The 16,055-nt window shown below is 42.9% G+C and overlaps 2 protein-coding genes across 2 annotated transcripts; one reads left to right on the top strand and one right to left on the bottom strand.

The window, feature by feature from the left end:
- The first annotated feature begins 116 nt into the window (after nucleotides 1–116).
- clp1 (cleavage factor polyribonucleotide kinase subunit 1) lies at nucleotides 117–5,948 on the top strand. Its single transcript, XM_080774669.1, has 6 exons — nucleotides 117–744; nucleotides 1,411–1,676; nucleotides 1,849–1,956; nucleotides 3,591–3,710; nucleotides 4,553–4,690; nucleotides 4,897–5,948. Exons 2-6 carry the CDS (start codon nucleotides 1,413–1,415, stop codon nucleotides 5,581–5,583), a joined length of 1,317 nt encoding a protein of 438 aa, XP_080630795.1. The 5' UTR covers nucleotides 117–744; nucleotides 1,411–1,412; the 3' UTR covers nucleotides 5,584–5,948.
- A 3,576-nt stretch (nucleotides 5,949–9,524) lies between these two features.
- Nucleotides 9,525–15,983, bottom strand: LOC308323079 (uncharacterized protein). The gene is made up of 4 exons (XM_080774681.1): nucleotides 11,553–15,983; nucleotides 10,644–11,371; nucleotides 10,032–10,387; nucleotides 9,525–9,840 (listed from the first exon to the last, which is right to left on the bottom strand). The coding sequence occupies exon 1, from the start codon at nucleotides 15,893–15,895 to the stop codon at nucleotides 11,984–11,986; it is 3,912 nt and encodes a 1,303-aa protein (XP_080630807.1). The 5' UTR covers nucleotides 15,896–15,983; the 3' UTR covers nucleotides 9,525–9,840; nucleotides 10,032–10,387; nucleotides 10,644–11,371; nucleotides 11,553–11,983.
- Between the last annotated feature and the right edge of the window lie 72 nt (nucleotides 15,984–16,055).

Below are 16,055 nucleotides of genomic sequence, written 5' to 3'. Positions count from 1 at the left end.
TTTGTTGTCTCCACTAGGCCGAAGGCATGGGGAGAGAGTATGTTTTGCACTCCCTGGATGCCAACGATGAACCTCTGCCCCAAATTTCCCTGAACGGCCTGTGATAGCGCCACCAGGAGGCCGACTTTTGAAAAACTAATATTCTTTGATATTACTCCTCCAGATTCTGTCCAAAAATCCCGCAAATCGTTACACACTATCTCTATAGTCTATGTGTTCTGTCCGATATTTCATATTCCATCCTAATTGGCTAACATTGGCTTTCAAAGTTTGCAGGATTGGCCCGTTTTGAACAAAAAGCCTCAAATCATGAATTGGCTACCCCTGCCTGAACCAAGTTTTCCTTGCTGGTTGTTGATTTTATTTTTATGGTTTCTTATCTTATTGTATCTAACTTACATTATTTTATCAACATTTAATGTACTGTCAAATAACATGTATTTTTGTGCAGCATTATGGAAACATTTGATTTATGAAATGCGCTATAAATAAATTGGATTGGATACTATGTAAAAACATATAAACAAGTATCAAAAGAAGAAACAAATCACCTATAAATACAATTCTATTTCAAGGTGAGGAAGTCAAGGAATAGAAAAGTAAAAAATGAATATGACGTCATCTCCGTGCGACTGGTCGCGGTGGATGCAACGAAACAAACATGGTCGCCCATTTAGACGAAAATCCATCCAGCGCTTCGTAATTTTAACATTTCTCCTACAAATAAGGCTTCCGGCTTGCTTTGTAAGTAGCGTGCTTTAATAATTAGCAGATATTATTACGATACTTGCATATTCACGTTTAGAGCTTTTGTGGTCGATCAGAGACTGAAGCTATTAACTTTAGCTGCTAATTTGCTAAAATGATGTGCGTGACGTGTGACTGTACAAAAACCTTGTCTTAAAATTAATTCTGTCCTGGTCTGTGGTGAGGATTTTTATCCCCATTAAAATAACCCTGTGATATGATGTATGAAATGATAATAAATACATCAACCAATCAATGACATAAACTAATTTGCCATACTACATTTTTTACCCGTGTGAAGTTAGCGGCGCTCTTATGATCAATAATCATATCGTCTAATTCTGGCTAATCACAATTTCAGTCCTCACCTTTTGTCCTCAACACGTACTTCTTTGCTCAGCCAATCAAATCATGTCAATTCCGTGCTCAGCCAATAAAATCAAAGCTAATATTCACACAAACTCACAAAGCTGGGCAGCGCAACTCCAACACCTTGTGTTTCAGTGTGGTGTAATTGTCTAGCATTGAATGTCTGCAATATGTTCCGCTCTCTTATGGACTGTGAGTCATTATTTAAATTATTGAAATGGGAATATTTATTAATGTCAATGAAAGCATGAAACTATAATAATTTACCATTATTGTGTATTTTCACATTGACAGCCATGGCGACAGAAGGTGCAGATAAGACCAGTGAGGATGTGCCAGTACCCGGAGCAGGAGGCACCAGGTTTGACCTGGAGAAGGAGACTGAGCTTCGGTTTGAGGTGGAGGCAGGGGAACGTGTCCAACTGGAGCTCCTCACAGGGATGGCTGAGATCTTTGGCTCAGAGCTCAACCGGAACAAGAAGTACACATTTGGACCAGGCTCCAAGATAGCAGTTTTCACCTGGCAGGGCTGCGGTGTGTCCCTGTATGGTAAAACAGAGGTGAGAACTGAAAGATGTGTACAAATATGTGCCTTTTGTGCTCTTATATGATAACGTACAGTATCTAACTCAGTGTGGCTCTTTGAATAGAACCTAATACAACCGTAATCCTCCTTTCTTGTCATATCAATTTATTTCTGATTGTGATCAACATACATCCCTCAATGCGCAGGTTGCATATGTATCCAAGGATACTCCCATGCTACTGTACCTCAATACACATGCTGCTTTGGAACAGATGAGAAAACATGCTGAGAGAGACAATGAGAGTGGGCCTAGGGTAAGTTGTGTACAATATGCATGTGAGAAAGACTGATCCTGTTTGGTTTGGCGATTGAGTTTTTGTATGAATTCAAACCAAACTAGAAAAAGTGCCCTGGGCCTTGGGGCACAGGTCTCCACCAGGGCAGGTCAGGTTGTGGTCTCCTGGTGGTGCTATAATAGGCCAATGTGAAAAGGGTGCCATTTGTGGCCGTGAATGGCAATTGGATGATTTGAGGCATTTTGTTCCAAAAATGTGTTTTGCAAAAATCCAAATGTTGGTGGCGCTATAACAGGCCAATGTGAAAAGGGTGGGATATATTCCTCAGCCTAGTAGGAAAGTGCATGAAGATTTCACGTAAATTGCACGCTGCTTTCATGATTTGAGGCTTTTTGTTCAAAATGGGCCAGTCCTGCAAAATTAGAAAGCCAATGTTAACGAATTAGGATGGAATATGAAATATCAGACAGATCTGTGTAACGATTTGCGGGATTTTTGGACAAAATCTGGAGGAGTAATAGCAAAAACATTACATACTCTCTCCCCATGCCTTTGGCCTGGTGGAGACAATTAAAATATGTTGTGTAACCTTAGCCTCTCAGATGACTGCCTGTCCTCGACTTTAATAAGTAAATACAAATAGACGGTAGACCACAAACACAAGTGTGTTGTAAAGAAATAACTCAATCCCACATGTCGCTTCCCTATTTATCTCTTTGGCACTTCAACTGGAGCTGTGAGGCAAATAGGTGAACTTCTGTTTACCAGCCTGTAACCACTAAGCTGTCAACGTAACTGGCTAGTTCATGTCTGACATATATTAAACTTAAAACCAACTTAACGGCACCACAGTGAGTGCAAGCAAACCATGTCGGCACAGCAATGTGGAATTTCAAGTTTAATGAAGTGTTGATGCTGGTTGAAACCATCAAGCGATCCTTATGAAGCGCAATGTAAACTTGGTTGCAAAACATTTACTGTTTTTTTTCAATAAATTCGAGTTATAATAATCAGCTCTGTATTATGTATACGTACATATACATAATGTACAGTGAATATGAAGATAAGTATATTTAAAGGACCCCATTTTCAACCATATTTTCATTATAAGATGGCACAATTTCTGTCTACTCACTCTGTGTCTCAGAGGAAGATGATGGACAGTTACCAGCCTACCAGTGATGTTGGTAGGCAGGTTTGGTCATTTTAAAACACTAGCCCTTACCCGTTGTGAGATATTTTCCCCCCGCGGGGGGTACTGCGCCCTGGGTGCGTTTTCGCATTTTTTATTCACTAATAAATTCATTAATGTGTCAAATCGAAAAAAGGGCTTCGTGAAGACCTCCATATTATTATGGTAAATTATGTGTGAAAAGTGGGAGTGATTTGGTGCAGGCAGTGTGGAGCTATGACAATGTTTCTGACACACAGACAGACTGACACAGACAGACATTGGCTGAATTATAGTATGATGATGATGATGATGAGCATTTGTAATGAACAATTCTATGAAGATGTGGTTGGAAATGGGTATTAAACAATGTGTTTGGCATAAATACTGAATGCGTTCAAAACCTGTGTATGGCACAGAAATGTCATGTTTCTTATTAGTGTAGTTAAGTATCGATTGTTTTTGACGTGCCATGTTGCAGGTGATGGTGGTAGGTCCTACAGATGTGGGGAAGTCCACAGTGTGCCGGTTGCTACTAAACTATGCTGTAAGACTTGGCAGGAGGCCTACACTGGTGGAGTTGGACGTAGGACAGAGTGGGGTAAGAAGTGTACTATGAATGATTTATGGTCATTATCTAAGATATGATGGTAATAGTCTTTGAATAGATCTATGATGATTACATTTCAAACACTAGAAATTAGCTAAAAATTCTTCTCTTCTTTTATACCAAAACTGAATCTGAAAGAAGAGGATATGATGATCATTTTAATTTCTTCTTTTGTCTCATAAACGTTCTACTAGTCTTAACCCATTTTGGGCGGGAACCCTTTTTCGTGTATGTTATACTTTAGTTATTGAAAAATAGCAGATCTACAAGCTCATAGCGCAGCACTGTGCTGCGCTATGAGCTTGTAGGTCTGCTATTTTTTTTTTTATCGTGAAGATTTGCCTCAAATCTTTGAATATATATTATTACAGAACATTTTAACTCAAATATTTTCTTATGGTAGGTCGGTCCCTGGAAAAACATATTTTCAGATGGGGTGGGGCGGAGGCATACCACATATAATTTTTGGGGTCCGTCAAACCCTAGTCAAACACAGACTTCATTATTTTTCTGGCCATAGGGTTCAAATTGTGCTACTATTATCTGCCACAAATACTATTAACATTGAGTGACTGCAGTTTCTTCCAACGGTGAAATGTCCCTTTAACCCATTGACGCCTGGTGTAACGTATACGTTGTTCTACCCTTGATGCCGGCCGTGCTCTCTGTGTCTCATCAGCTATTGCTATACATGTAGCAACATAACTATTTAAAAAAAAAAATCTTCAGAATTTGAAGGTTTTCAGAAACCTTAGGTCAGGCCCTAGAAGGCGTTCCCAGATTTGGCCTCAGGCATCAATGGGTTAAGAGTTCCTGTTTTTCTGATGCTTTAGGTGTCGGTCCCAGGAACCGTGGCAGCGCTGTGTATAGAGCGTCCAGCAGATGTTGAGGAGGGTTTTTCAGTCCAGGCTCCTCTGGTATTCCACTTTGGCTCTACCACCCCAGGGACCAACATCAAACTCTACAATAAGGTGAAGGCACTTTGGAACCTTTAATAAAACGCCACATCTATAGTCATAGCCCGTCTTATTAGCCAGTCTTGAATTATTCTTCTCTTAACCAAACTGGTTGTTACATATTAGATTAGATCTTTTTTTCTTTTTTTAAATCTTTGTCCTTCTTCCTTTTTGTTGTTGCGTGCCTCTCTCCCTGTTCTCCGTCTGTGCTCCACGTGTAGCTGACGTCCAACTTGGCTGAAGTGTTTTCCCAGCGCTGTGAGGTGAACAGGAAAGCCAGTGTTGGAGGCTGTATCATCAACACCTGTGGCTGGGTGAAGGGCTCCGGTTATCAGGCTTTGGTGCACTGTGCCTCTGCCTTCGAGGTGGACGTGGTGCTGGTGCTTGATCAGGAGAGGCTCTACAATGAGCTCAAACGAGACCTTCCACACTTTGTGCGGGTGGTCCTCCTGCCCAAGTCTGGCGGGGTAGTAGAGCGCACCAAGGAGTGTCGGCGGGAGACTCGCGACGAAAAGATCCGTGAGTATTTCTATGGCTTCCGCGCCGTGTCCTTCTACCCTCATGCCTTCGATGTGCGCTTCTCAGATGTCCGCATCTACAAAATCGGGGCACCGTCCATCCCAGACTCGTGCCTGCCGCTGGGGATGTCTCAGGACGACACGCAGTTAAAGCTGGTGCCTGTGACGCCAGGGCGAGACCTCACGCATCATGTGCTGAGCGTGAGCTGTGCTGAGGACGGAGAGGAGGGAGTTAGAAGGGGTATAGTGGAGAGTCCGGTTTGTGGCTTTATTGTGGTGACTGCTGTGGACACTCAGGCGCAGGTGATGACTGTGCTGTCACCAGCGCCCAGACCTCTACCAAGACACACTCTGCTAATCATGGACATCCGCTTTATTGACCTGAAATAAAGGATCTTTTTCAGGGACAGAGGATGTGATGAGGCCCTCATCACATTATTGCATCATCATCTTTGTTCAAAGTGTGTTCAAATTTTGAATAATGATATTGATATAATGGTATTGATTTGAAATATTTTGATTTGTACATTATTGGAGGTTTTTCCATTTATTACAGGTTGTTGAATTTATTACCAAAATGTTAAATATGGGAATTTGTAGGGAAGGAAACTGTTGTAAATGTCATGCTCATTATTATTTTAAACTTTAATGTAGAGCTGATTACTGTAACTATTTTTTACAAGTAACTATTTTTTACAAGTATTCCTGTTTCCTTCAGTGTTTGTTAAGGCTCAGATTTTGTCATAAAGTATACATTTTAAACATCCTTTGTGTGATTTGTGGGTTTTTTTTTTGTAAATGAGATCCAGGCTGTGCCCTCCAATCCTAGTCCATTTTGTCCTTTCCATGCTGGCCAGGTTATGTTATGAATTAATATCCTGTCACCTTTTTATTAAGTAACTTAATCTCTCCAGACAGATTTTTTTATTTTATTTTTAATGAATGTTCCTAGGTTGGTAATAACTAAACCTCTGACTTTATGCACCCCCCCCCCTTTGTCTTGTGTGGCTGCTGCCAGAGGACTCTAGTCCTCGCCTGCAGGCGTAGACTACACCAACTTTGAGTGTGCCCTAACCTTGAGTGTGTTCGCATATAAGCACGGAGCCAATACATGAGCGCTCCTGGTGCGTATATCCAAACGCGTGTCACCAGGCTTTGCAGTACCTATGATGAACTGTCGTCGGTGCAATTATACCAGCTCAGTGGCCTTGAGGTTAGAGTGTCTGCCCTGAGACTCTGAGGTTGGGGTTCGATCATACCAAAAGAAAAAATGACCCAGTATCTCCCTGCTCGTCACACGGAACCAAGGGTTGGATTGGGGTATACCTGCGTCATGTCCAGCAGGGTGAACATTGAGCTGCCTCACGCTACCACAGAACCTCAAAGGCCCTTAAAACAAGGCTCCAGACTTCCCAAAACAAACTGGTCAGGCTCCTACTTGGCCTCACCCCCCCCCCCCCCCCCCCCCCCCAAACCCACCTCACCCCTGCCCACTTTGACAGGCTGGAATGGCTTAGGGTCGATGACAGAGTACAGCATCTTGCAATGGGTCTGGTCCACAAGATTCGCTACACCACCAAGATACCCATGTACCTGTCTAAATACTTAATGTTAATTAAGTCCACACCCACAACACCAGAGGGAGTGCAACAAACCATGTGCGGCACAAACAAGGGACTAAATTCTTTCCGCTCCTATGCCACCAAAATGTGGAACGCCCTACCAACAGTCATTAAGACATGCGAATCCCTTGACTCCTTCAAAACCGCTCTCAAACGGCTGCAATTCGAAACTGGCCCCCGTAGAATCCCCCACCACCCACCCCTTTTTCCCCTCACTGTATATGTTTCTTTTCCATTTTTTACCTCCTTTATGATGAATTCCTGTTCTGTTCTTTGGCTATATAGAAGTGTCTATTTGTACGTCTCTAAATGTTTTGATGATTTGAACATGGTGGAACCACTTGTAAACCAGTGTAATGCTTTATTGGGTCGTCCACTCAGTTAACAGTCTTTGTATTGAGTTGTGCTTGAAATGTACTGTAATTCTGCAAACTCTTAATAAATATTTCAATCAATCAATCAACAGGAGATGGGCTCCTGCCTTTACTTACTGATCCAATCTAGAGCCAGCCTACTGTGTCTGGTCACCAAAGAGGGGTGTGTGCATGCATATACCTGCACGCCGCCCAACCTGCAAAGACAATTTATACCAGTCTACATGGACCACCACTGTCTCCAAGGTATGTATTGCAGCTATTTATTAACCTGTTGATGCCGTTTATATTCTATATATTTTTTACTATTGTATCAGTGGTTGTAGTTGTCTGATATTATATATTATCAGGCTTCTAACCTCTGGCCAATCACAACGGGACTTTCTCTCCGGGCGATGGGATATAGAATTTTACCAACTCTCAATCCCTGATTGGCTGATCATTAGAGGTGGGAACTTTCGTTCTTTTCAGTGAACGGTTCGGTCGTTCGTTCGTTCACTAAAATGATTCGTTCATTTCGTTCATTTCGTTCATGTAAACTATAGGATCTCCCGCACGGACCATACTCTATGGCACGGACCCACCAGTCACTCGAACGAGTCGTTCAATCAATATCATTGGCCGAGCCAGGCCGATCGTCCTTCCAGGCTATGGGATTTTCTCTGGGAGGGATGGGGTCTAATCTCCTCTTGTGCGGCTGAGAGTAGCCATTTTTTCCCCTGCGGTCTATGGTAGTAGCAGAGTAGCACTGTCAATTAGCATTGAACATTTGCACTCGTTATAGCTAAATACGGTATTAAAAAATTATGAATTATGATCGAAAATCTCAGTTACAATGAAACTGAATGGAGGTGTTTTTTTGGAGGGTAACTGTTCCGTTTTGGCAGAGTCAGACGATCCGCGATGTCAACACCAGTCACTCCTCCCAGTCTCCCCCAGTCATGAAGCCTTCTACCCGGGCATAATTTCTTCTTTACGTCCCCTGTCTGTCTGGGACCACCAGAGCTCCAATAGCTATAGCAATTATCACAATTTAAATAAATAAGCATATAGAAACTCTTTCACATTAACAATGTTGGTAAAACTAAGATATTTGAGGGGAAATATATAATTTATATTTTATATCCACAAATAAAATATTATCATTGATTAACTCCATTCCTCTACGCCCCTCCTATATTTAATCTATACTAACCAATTATGGTAATATGAATTGTATTGAAGGAGCCTAATCTATTTTCATGTTTTTATAGCATTAAATACTATATATGTATTGGTACGTATTAGCCTGTTTATTTTCCATTGATATAATTTCACCATAATATTATAATATCACCATAATAGTAGTACATTTAAACAGAAGAGAGCAAATTTAATAACCAGTCACTTTTATTGTTTGATTGTCACTCTTTGATGAATTGAACAAGGTGGTCCACCTTGTTCAATATATATATATATATATATATATATATATATATATATATATATATATATAATATAAATAAAAACGTATGGGTTTCCAATGCTAGACAATGTCAGACCCAAGTCAGTCATTATATATATATTATATAAATAAAAACGTATGGGTTTCCAATGCTAGACAATGTCAGACCCAAGTCAGTCATTATATATATATATTATATAAATAAAAACGTATGGGTTTCCAATGCTAGACAATGTCAGACCCAAGTCAGTCATTATATATACTAGAATTTCGCGGGCCTTCGGCCCGCTCATCCTAGCGGCGCGCAGCGCAAATTGGAGGAAGGAAATTGTGAGAGGTAGACAAAGTCACAACATTTAAAATGTTGGTCTCAGTGTATTTTTTATGGAGTCTGAGTGTATTTGTAGGAAAGAATTGTCATGGCTGGTTCTTGCCTTGACAAACATTCGGAGCAGGAGACGTGCGAAAGATGAACAATATATGATTTATTAAATAATAGGCCTATATAAGGAACTAAAAAGAACTGCAGTACTTAACATAACAAATTATATGGAATGTGTAGTCAGTGAGTCAGTGGTGTAGGTGTAGTGTATGGATGTGTGATACATGGTGTGGTGCATGTGTGGATGGAAAGAACAATCAAACATAAAGGAACGGAGGCATGGAGGCTAATGAAGGGAGTGGAGGCAGCAGGTGTGGCTCCTCTGGATCTCTCTTGTCAACTGGGATGAGTGTGGTATTTATGGCCTCTGGGAGACACCGGGCCCAGGTGCTCTCCCATCAGCCATCGGGCCAATGCCCTACCCAGGCTCACCTACAGGATGAAAGTTAGGCAATAGGCAGGCACATCCACTACTCAGTATGTGTGTGGGGTATCACACTCCCCCCCCCCCCCCCTTAAAGTCGTGGTCCCAATAGGAACCATGACTGTCCATTTATCCTACATACATTTACTATACATGAAATGAATTAACATGTTACATTTTACAATTAAGTGCACTATATTCATCAAATGTATACCTACGGTTAATTAACGAAAATGTCCCACTAATCAAAAGATTTTACATTTTACAATGAAGTGCACTATATCATTTTTAACATGTTGTTAAAGGAACAATTATATTGGGCAGCTGATCCAGAGGAGGGCGTGGAGGAGTGGGGTGATGTGGAAGGGGTGTTTCTGGTTCCAGAGATTGTCATGGTTGAGCTTGTAGAAAAGGAGACAGAAAAGTTTGTCAGTAGAGCCTGCATAATGGGAGAAACATGTCCACCAGGGCAGACGTGAAACAAAGGATAGTGATTTGTTTGATCATAATCATGTTCAGGTTAGCATCAGTTTTATATTATTCAGAAATGACATGTGTAGAAATGACATATGTAGCAATGCAACAGCCTTACGTGAATGGGGATTGTAGGGCCAGGAAGCACAGCGCGAAGCAAGGCTTGAAAAACCACATTGGTAGTATGATGTTCCGGCTGTCTTTCTTTCTGCTTTATGGCATAGGTGAGAGCTTCTGTGGGAGCAAAGGTTGACAAAGTCAAAACATGTAAAATGTTGGTCTCAGTGTATTTTTAATGGAGTCTGAGTGTATTTGTAGGAAAGAATGTTAATGTTAACAGTGAACGCAGTTGTTGTGGAAAGGCCAACTTAGTAAAGGAACACTTATATTGGCCAGCTGATCCAGAGGAGGGCGTGGAGGAGTGGGGTGATGTGGAAGGGGTGTTTCTGGTTCCAGAGATTGTCATGGTTGAGCCTGTAGAAAAGGAGACACAGATAAGGGATGACTCAAGCACAAAATGTGAGTGTTAATGTTAACAGTGAATAGTAAAAGAAGCTGCAGTTTTGGTCAGTAGAGCCTGCATAATGGGAGAAACATGTCCACCAGGGCAGACGTGAAACAAAGGATAGTGATTTGTTTGATCCTAATGATCTTCAGGTTAGCAGCAGTTTTATATTATTCAGAAATGACATGTGTAGAAATGACATATGTAGCAATGCAACAGCCTTACCTCAATGGGGATTGTAGGGCCAGGAAGCACAGCGCGAAGCAAGGCTTGAAAAACCACATTGGTAGTATGATGTTCTGGCTGTCCTTCTTTCTGCTTTATGGCATACGTGAGAGTTTCTGGGTTACCCGTCCTTGAGCTGGCAACATAAAGCTGTCCGTGAGTGAAGACAGGGGACGAAAGCCAGACCCCCACTCTTGTAAGTGTGTGTCCTTGGGATTTGTTGATGGTGGTGGCAAAAGCGGTGCGGACTGGAAACTGCCGTCTGGCCCACACAAAGTAGGAATGTTAATGTTGAGGATCAGCAATGAACTTGATTCTAGGGATCAGGACTTCCTTTTGTGTGGCTGCAATTTTGCATAGCAGCAGTTTGTAATCAACATGTTAAATTGTACAATTAAGTGCACTATATTCATCAAATGTATACCTGAGGTTAATTAACGAAACTGTTCTACTAACCAAAATATTTTACATTTTACAATCAAGTGCACTATGTCATTTTTAACATGTTAGATACACTACTACAATACTTCAAAGTGTAAAACACCCTTAGAGCCCTGGCCTTGCAACACGTGGACCCTCCTCCCCCCCCAACAGTGAACACAGTTGTTGTGGAAAGGCCAACTTAGTAAAGGAACAATTATATTGGGCAGCTGATCCAGAGGAGGGCGTGGAGGAGTGGGGTGATGTGGAAGGGGTGTTTCTGGTTCCAGAGATTGTCATGGTTGAGCCTGTAGAAAAGGAGACACAGAAAAGTTTTGGTCAGTAGAGCCTGCATAATGGGAGAAACATGTCCACCAGGGCAGACGTGAAACAAAGGATAGTGATTTGTTTGATCATAATGATCTTCAGGTTAGCAGCAGTTTTATATTATGTGTAGAAATGACATATGTAGCAATGCAACAGCCTTACCTCAATGGGGATTGTAGGGCCAGGAAGCACAGCGCGAAGCAAGGCTTGAAAAACCACATTGGTAGTATGATGTTCTGGCTGTCCTTCTTTTTGCTTTATGGCATAGGTGAGAGCTTCTGGGTTACCCGTCCTTGAGCTGGCAACATAAAGCTGTCCGTGAGTGAAGACAGGGGACGAAAGCCAGACCCCCACTCTTGTAAGTGTCTGTCCTTGGGATTTGTTGATGGTGGTGGCAAAAACGGTGCGGACTGGAAACTGCCGTCTGGCCCACTCAAAGTAGGAATGTTGAGTATCAGAAATGAACTTGATTCTAGGGATCAGGACTTCCTTTTGTGTGGCTGCAATTTTGCACAGCAGCAGTTTGTTGTTGAGGGTTCTCAGGAAAAACAGTTTGGTGCCATTGCAGAGTCTGAAGTGTGATTTATGGACAATTAAAGGAGTTCAGTGTAAACAATGTTGTCAGTTTTGCCCTCATCATTATTGTCTATTAAAACTTTGACAGCACTGGCTTTCTTTCCCCTAGAGAAGGCTGTGTACAGTTGGCCATGTGCGAACACAGGCTGAGGCAAGTAGATGCCAACTCTGTCATTTTCCTGGCCCTGACCTTTATTTATGGTAACGGCGAAAGCTAACCTGACAGGGAATTGTCGTCTGATGAAGGTAAAGGGAAACTCCTCACCTCTGTCATAGTGCGGGATCCTTGGAAGGAAGATTCTTTCACCTCTGTTTGTCCCTAGTGCAATTTCACACTCAAGTACTTTGTCCATCATCTGCACCAGCACCATTCTGGTGCCGTTCTTGAGAGTGCGGTCGCGACCTGATTGCAAGTTTCTTAGCAGCATGACAGGAGCTCCTAGTTTGAGCTTCAGGTTATGGTCAGGGATTCCAGAGGGTGTTAGTGAGTTGAGGAATTCTATAGGCAGAGAATCCTTGTAGTTGTCCTCTTTAACTGAGTCAGCTGAAAAGTAGATTTTCTCTTGTCCAGGGAACTCAGCTAAGCACCTGTTGTTGATTTCGCGTATGTCCTTGTTTAATGGAGTGTATACAGTGCCTTTAAGAAGGTTGTCTTTGTGGACACAGCCATTGTGCAGGTCAGGAAAGGTGTTTGAAATGAGAGTATCCATATCCTTTACCAAGTGCTGTGGTGGAATGTGGACTTGAATGGCAGTATCTCCATGTGTGATTTTGTCTTCCCCCAAGTCCAGGAGGTAGTTGGCAAACTCCCTCTCAGCTATGTCAGTCCTCATGTTGAAGTGTAGTTTGTGTTCTTTCATGAGAGGATAGAGTGGAGACATTTGGATGCAAGCTCTAACAATTTGGGCTCTGCTTGCTCTCTTGATAACGGGGAGTGTCTGCCTAGGGTCTCCACCTAACAGGACAGTTTTGCCACCCCAAGGTTGGTCAGAATGCATCAGGTCCCTCAGTGTTCTTTCCACGCACTCTACATTGAAGCGGTTAACACTGAAGATCTCGTCCCAAATGATTATGCTGCTTTCTTTGATTAGCTTAGCCAGGGAGGACTCAGCTTTTATGGCACAGACGGAGTCTTCAAAGATAGGGATTGGTATTTTAAATCTTGAATGAGCTGTCCTGCCACCCTCAAGGTTCTGAGCAGCTAAGCCTGTGCTGCCAACACACAGCACAATGCCATTCTGTGCTCTAATGTTGGCTGCAATGACCTTAAATGTAAAGGTTTTGCCATAGCCTGCTGGGGAGTTGAGAATGAATTGTCTTGTGATGGTGTCCTCTTTTGGTGCATTCACTGCCTGATAAACCGCCTGGCAGAGTGCCATCTGTTCCACATTCAGTAGAGGACTAAGCAGCTGTACAATTTCTTCTTGTTCTGTGTTGTTGAATCTTTCTGATGTGAAAATTTGTGTCAGCTTTTCCTGCTCAGTTAGTGGTGTTGGCTGTGGCATGTCCGTGTAGTTGGATAGACGATTTCCCATTTGTGAGAGCTCATCATCCAGTGCAAGTAGTACCTGGTTGTGGATAAATGCCTTGTCTACTGCATCTGTAGGGCACATCTGTGCAGTGGCTTCTGCATGGAGGAAGTCATCACTGAGCTTTTCGAAGAATTCTTCAAAGAGGTGTTTGGGCTGTGATGGGTGACAGTATTGGAGGATGATAGCAAAGGTTTCTCTGAGTTTTCTTGAGGATGCATAACTTGAGACTTCATGCATGGCAGTGATCCATTCTCCATCGTCCTCCAGCAAGCCCATGGCTCGTGCTGTGTCTTTGAAAGTTGTGTAGTGGTTGCCCTCATACACTTTAAGGTCGTCATAGCTTGTTGGTCCCCTGATATGAGCCAGGAGCATTTTTAAGTAGAATCTTTCTCCCTGGAGTACTGATACATTGGACATCCTTCCTATTGTCGTTGGAGTGTGCGTGTGCGTGGATGTTGGAGATCTTTCCTTCCACATGTGGCTGTTTGAATTCCAAGTGTAGTGTTCTGGGATGTCCATGTACAGATGTTGCCTTGCGTGATGGTCACTGACATTTAGCTGGAAGAAGGCCAGTAATGTAGTGGGTTTGGCTGCTGTCAGGGCCTCCTGTGCATGGCCTTCTGTGAAGATGACATTTTGTTGGCCTTCTGTGTGGATAGCGAGACTGAAGACAGCAGGGACTCTGTGCTGGATTTTGTACTCCATTGTTCTCCAGTGTGCGTCATGAGCATCAATTGTCCTGGCATTGATGAATCTGGAAATCTCATCCTTATCTTCAATGGTGACAGTGCCAACATCAACTCCCTTATGGATGTACTTGTAGAGGTACTTGATGGTGTGAAAGGAGCCGACAAATTCAACATTAATGTGGCACTTGTACTTCAGAAGGACCCAGGGGTTGTAAGGCACGACCCATCTGCTGTCGAAGGTAAAGCCGTGCTTGCTAGCAGTGTGACCGTTGATGGGTCTTCTGTACTCTGGGTAGCCATGGCCATTGTGAGGTAGGCGAGTTTCATCACAGTATGCTTTAGGGAATTTCTTGGTACAGATGCCATTGACCATGCAGGGGCTGTTGGGGTTGACTGTTCCACAGGGTCCATGCAGCATTGTTTGAGACACCAGCTCATACAGCTGTGGCTCTGTCTGTGGGTTGGGTATGTCTGCCCTAATGATGTGATCGATGTCATCAACACTCAAGGTCTCATGTAGGAGTAGGAGGATGTGAGCGTGTTTCAGTCCTCTCAACTGTCCCTCAATGGTGTGTACTCTAGCCTTCATGTTCCCAAAGACACCCAACTTAATGTCTTTGAGGAGGTTATCCAAGAACCATTTGAAAACTTTGTTAACAATGTCTGGTCTGTCATTGGGCTGCTGTCCTGGAAAGAGGTTTTGCAGAACACCGTCACTCCGTGGGTTTGCAGTCATGGTGATGAATAAGTCAAAGTTCTTGTATCTGGCTGCTATTGCAAGGGCATCAAGATAGTGCTTGTACAGGTATCTGGGGCTCCCAGTGTGGCTAGCTGGAAGAATGATGCGTTGACCAATGTGGGCAGCCTCAGTCTGTCCTGGCTGGGTTTGTTGAGTAGCCAGGATGTCAGACAGACCTGAATACTGATGTACCCTGTATTTGTCTTGCAGTTCCTTCCTCCTGTAGAAGATCATCCGGCAGCTTTCTATCTTGCTGTACTGATCGCAAAAGTACTCTTGGCCAAGTCTCCCCGACCTCAGTAGAGTGTTGAAGGAGGTAGTTCTGGGATGCATGTGGAATCGGAAGAATTCTTGAAGGCTGACTTTTTGTGTGGTTGAAGTTGCATGAACTTTCATAATGTGATTATCAATGCTGTAGCCGGCATCTCCATGTGGCAAGATTATGGGATAGGCGGTTGGATCATACATAGGATGGAGTGCATTGATTCGTGTTGTTTGTCTCTGATTAGGTGCATTAGCTGCAGTTCTGTAGAGTACAACATCCCTCGGCTGTGTTTGTTCCCCGGGTGCCAGAATAACCACATTAGTCACATCTGGATTAAGATGACGTTTGTGTGCTCCCTGTGAGCTTTTGGCCTTGAACACAATGGTGAAGTCCTCACTTGGGTTGAGGTTGAACATTTCCGCTCCGCTCTTAAAGGACCTGACTAAAGGATTAACTGTTTTCAGGGCATCCTGAATCAAGGTCAAAGTGTCTTCCCTAACTCCATCTCCCCTTGCGTGATGAAGGCGGTTCTTAATTTCATTGTCTTGGTCATAGACAAAGATTTGTGAGTATTTGGGTTTGTGTGTGTTGTCAGGAAAGACTGCTGAGGGAGTGAGGTGGTACATCTGGCCACTCATCTTGAATGGTTGTGGGCCACGTCCTCTGAAGTTCATTTTCGTGCCAGACACAGACTTAGAAGCCATAGAAACCAAGCCATTGTACTGTCTGATGTTGTCAAAGAACTCCCTTGACTGTGGTGACGTTCTGGCAAACAGAGATGTTAGTGCAGGAGGTGGGTCCATGAATGGTTTGAGTTGAATTTGGCCATAACGGCAACAGGCACTGAAGGTTTTTTTCCCAACA

The sequence above is a fragment of the Protomyctophum bolini genome (genome assembly GCF_963924005.1).
Source record: "Protomyctophum bolini genome assembly, chromosome: 10".
Classification (NCBI taxonomy): Eukaryota; Metazoa; Chordata; class Actinopteri; order Myctophiformes; family Myctophidae; genus Protomyctophum; species Protomyctophum bolini.
Note: the sequence above shows the minus strand (reverse complement) of the source record. Positions and strands in the feature narration are given on the sequence as shown.

Coding starts and splice junctions, on each gene's coding strand:
- LOC308323079 (XM_080774681.1), bottom strand. CDS start 15,895: ATGGCTTCTAAGTCTGTGTCTGGCACGAAAATGAACTTCAGAGGACGT.
- clp1 (XM_080774669.1), top strand. CDS start 1,413: ATGGCGACAGAAGGTGCAGATAAGACCAGTGAGGATGTGCCAGTACCC. Junction 1,957..3,590: donor ACAATGAGAGTGGGCCTAGG/GTAAGTTGTGTA, acceptor GCCATGTTGCAG/GTGATGGTGGTAGGTCCTAC. Junction 3,711..4,552: donor TGGACGTAGGACAGAGTGGG/GTAAGAAGTGTA, acceptor CTGATGCTTTAG/GTGTCGGTCCCAGGAACCGT.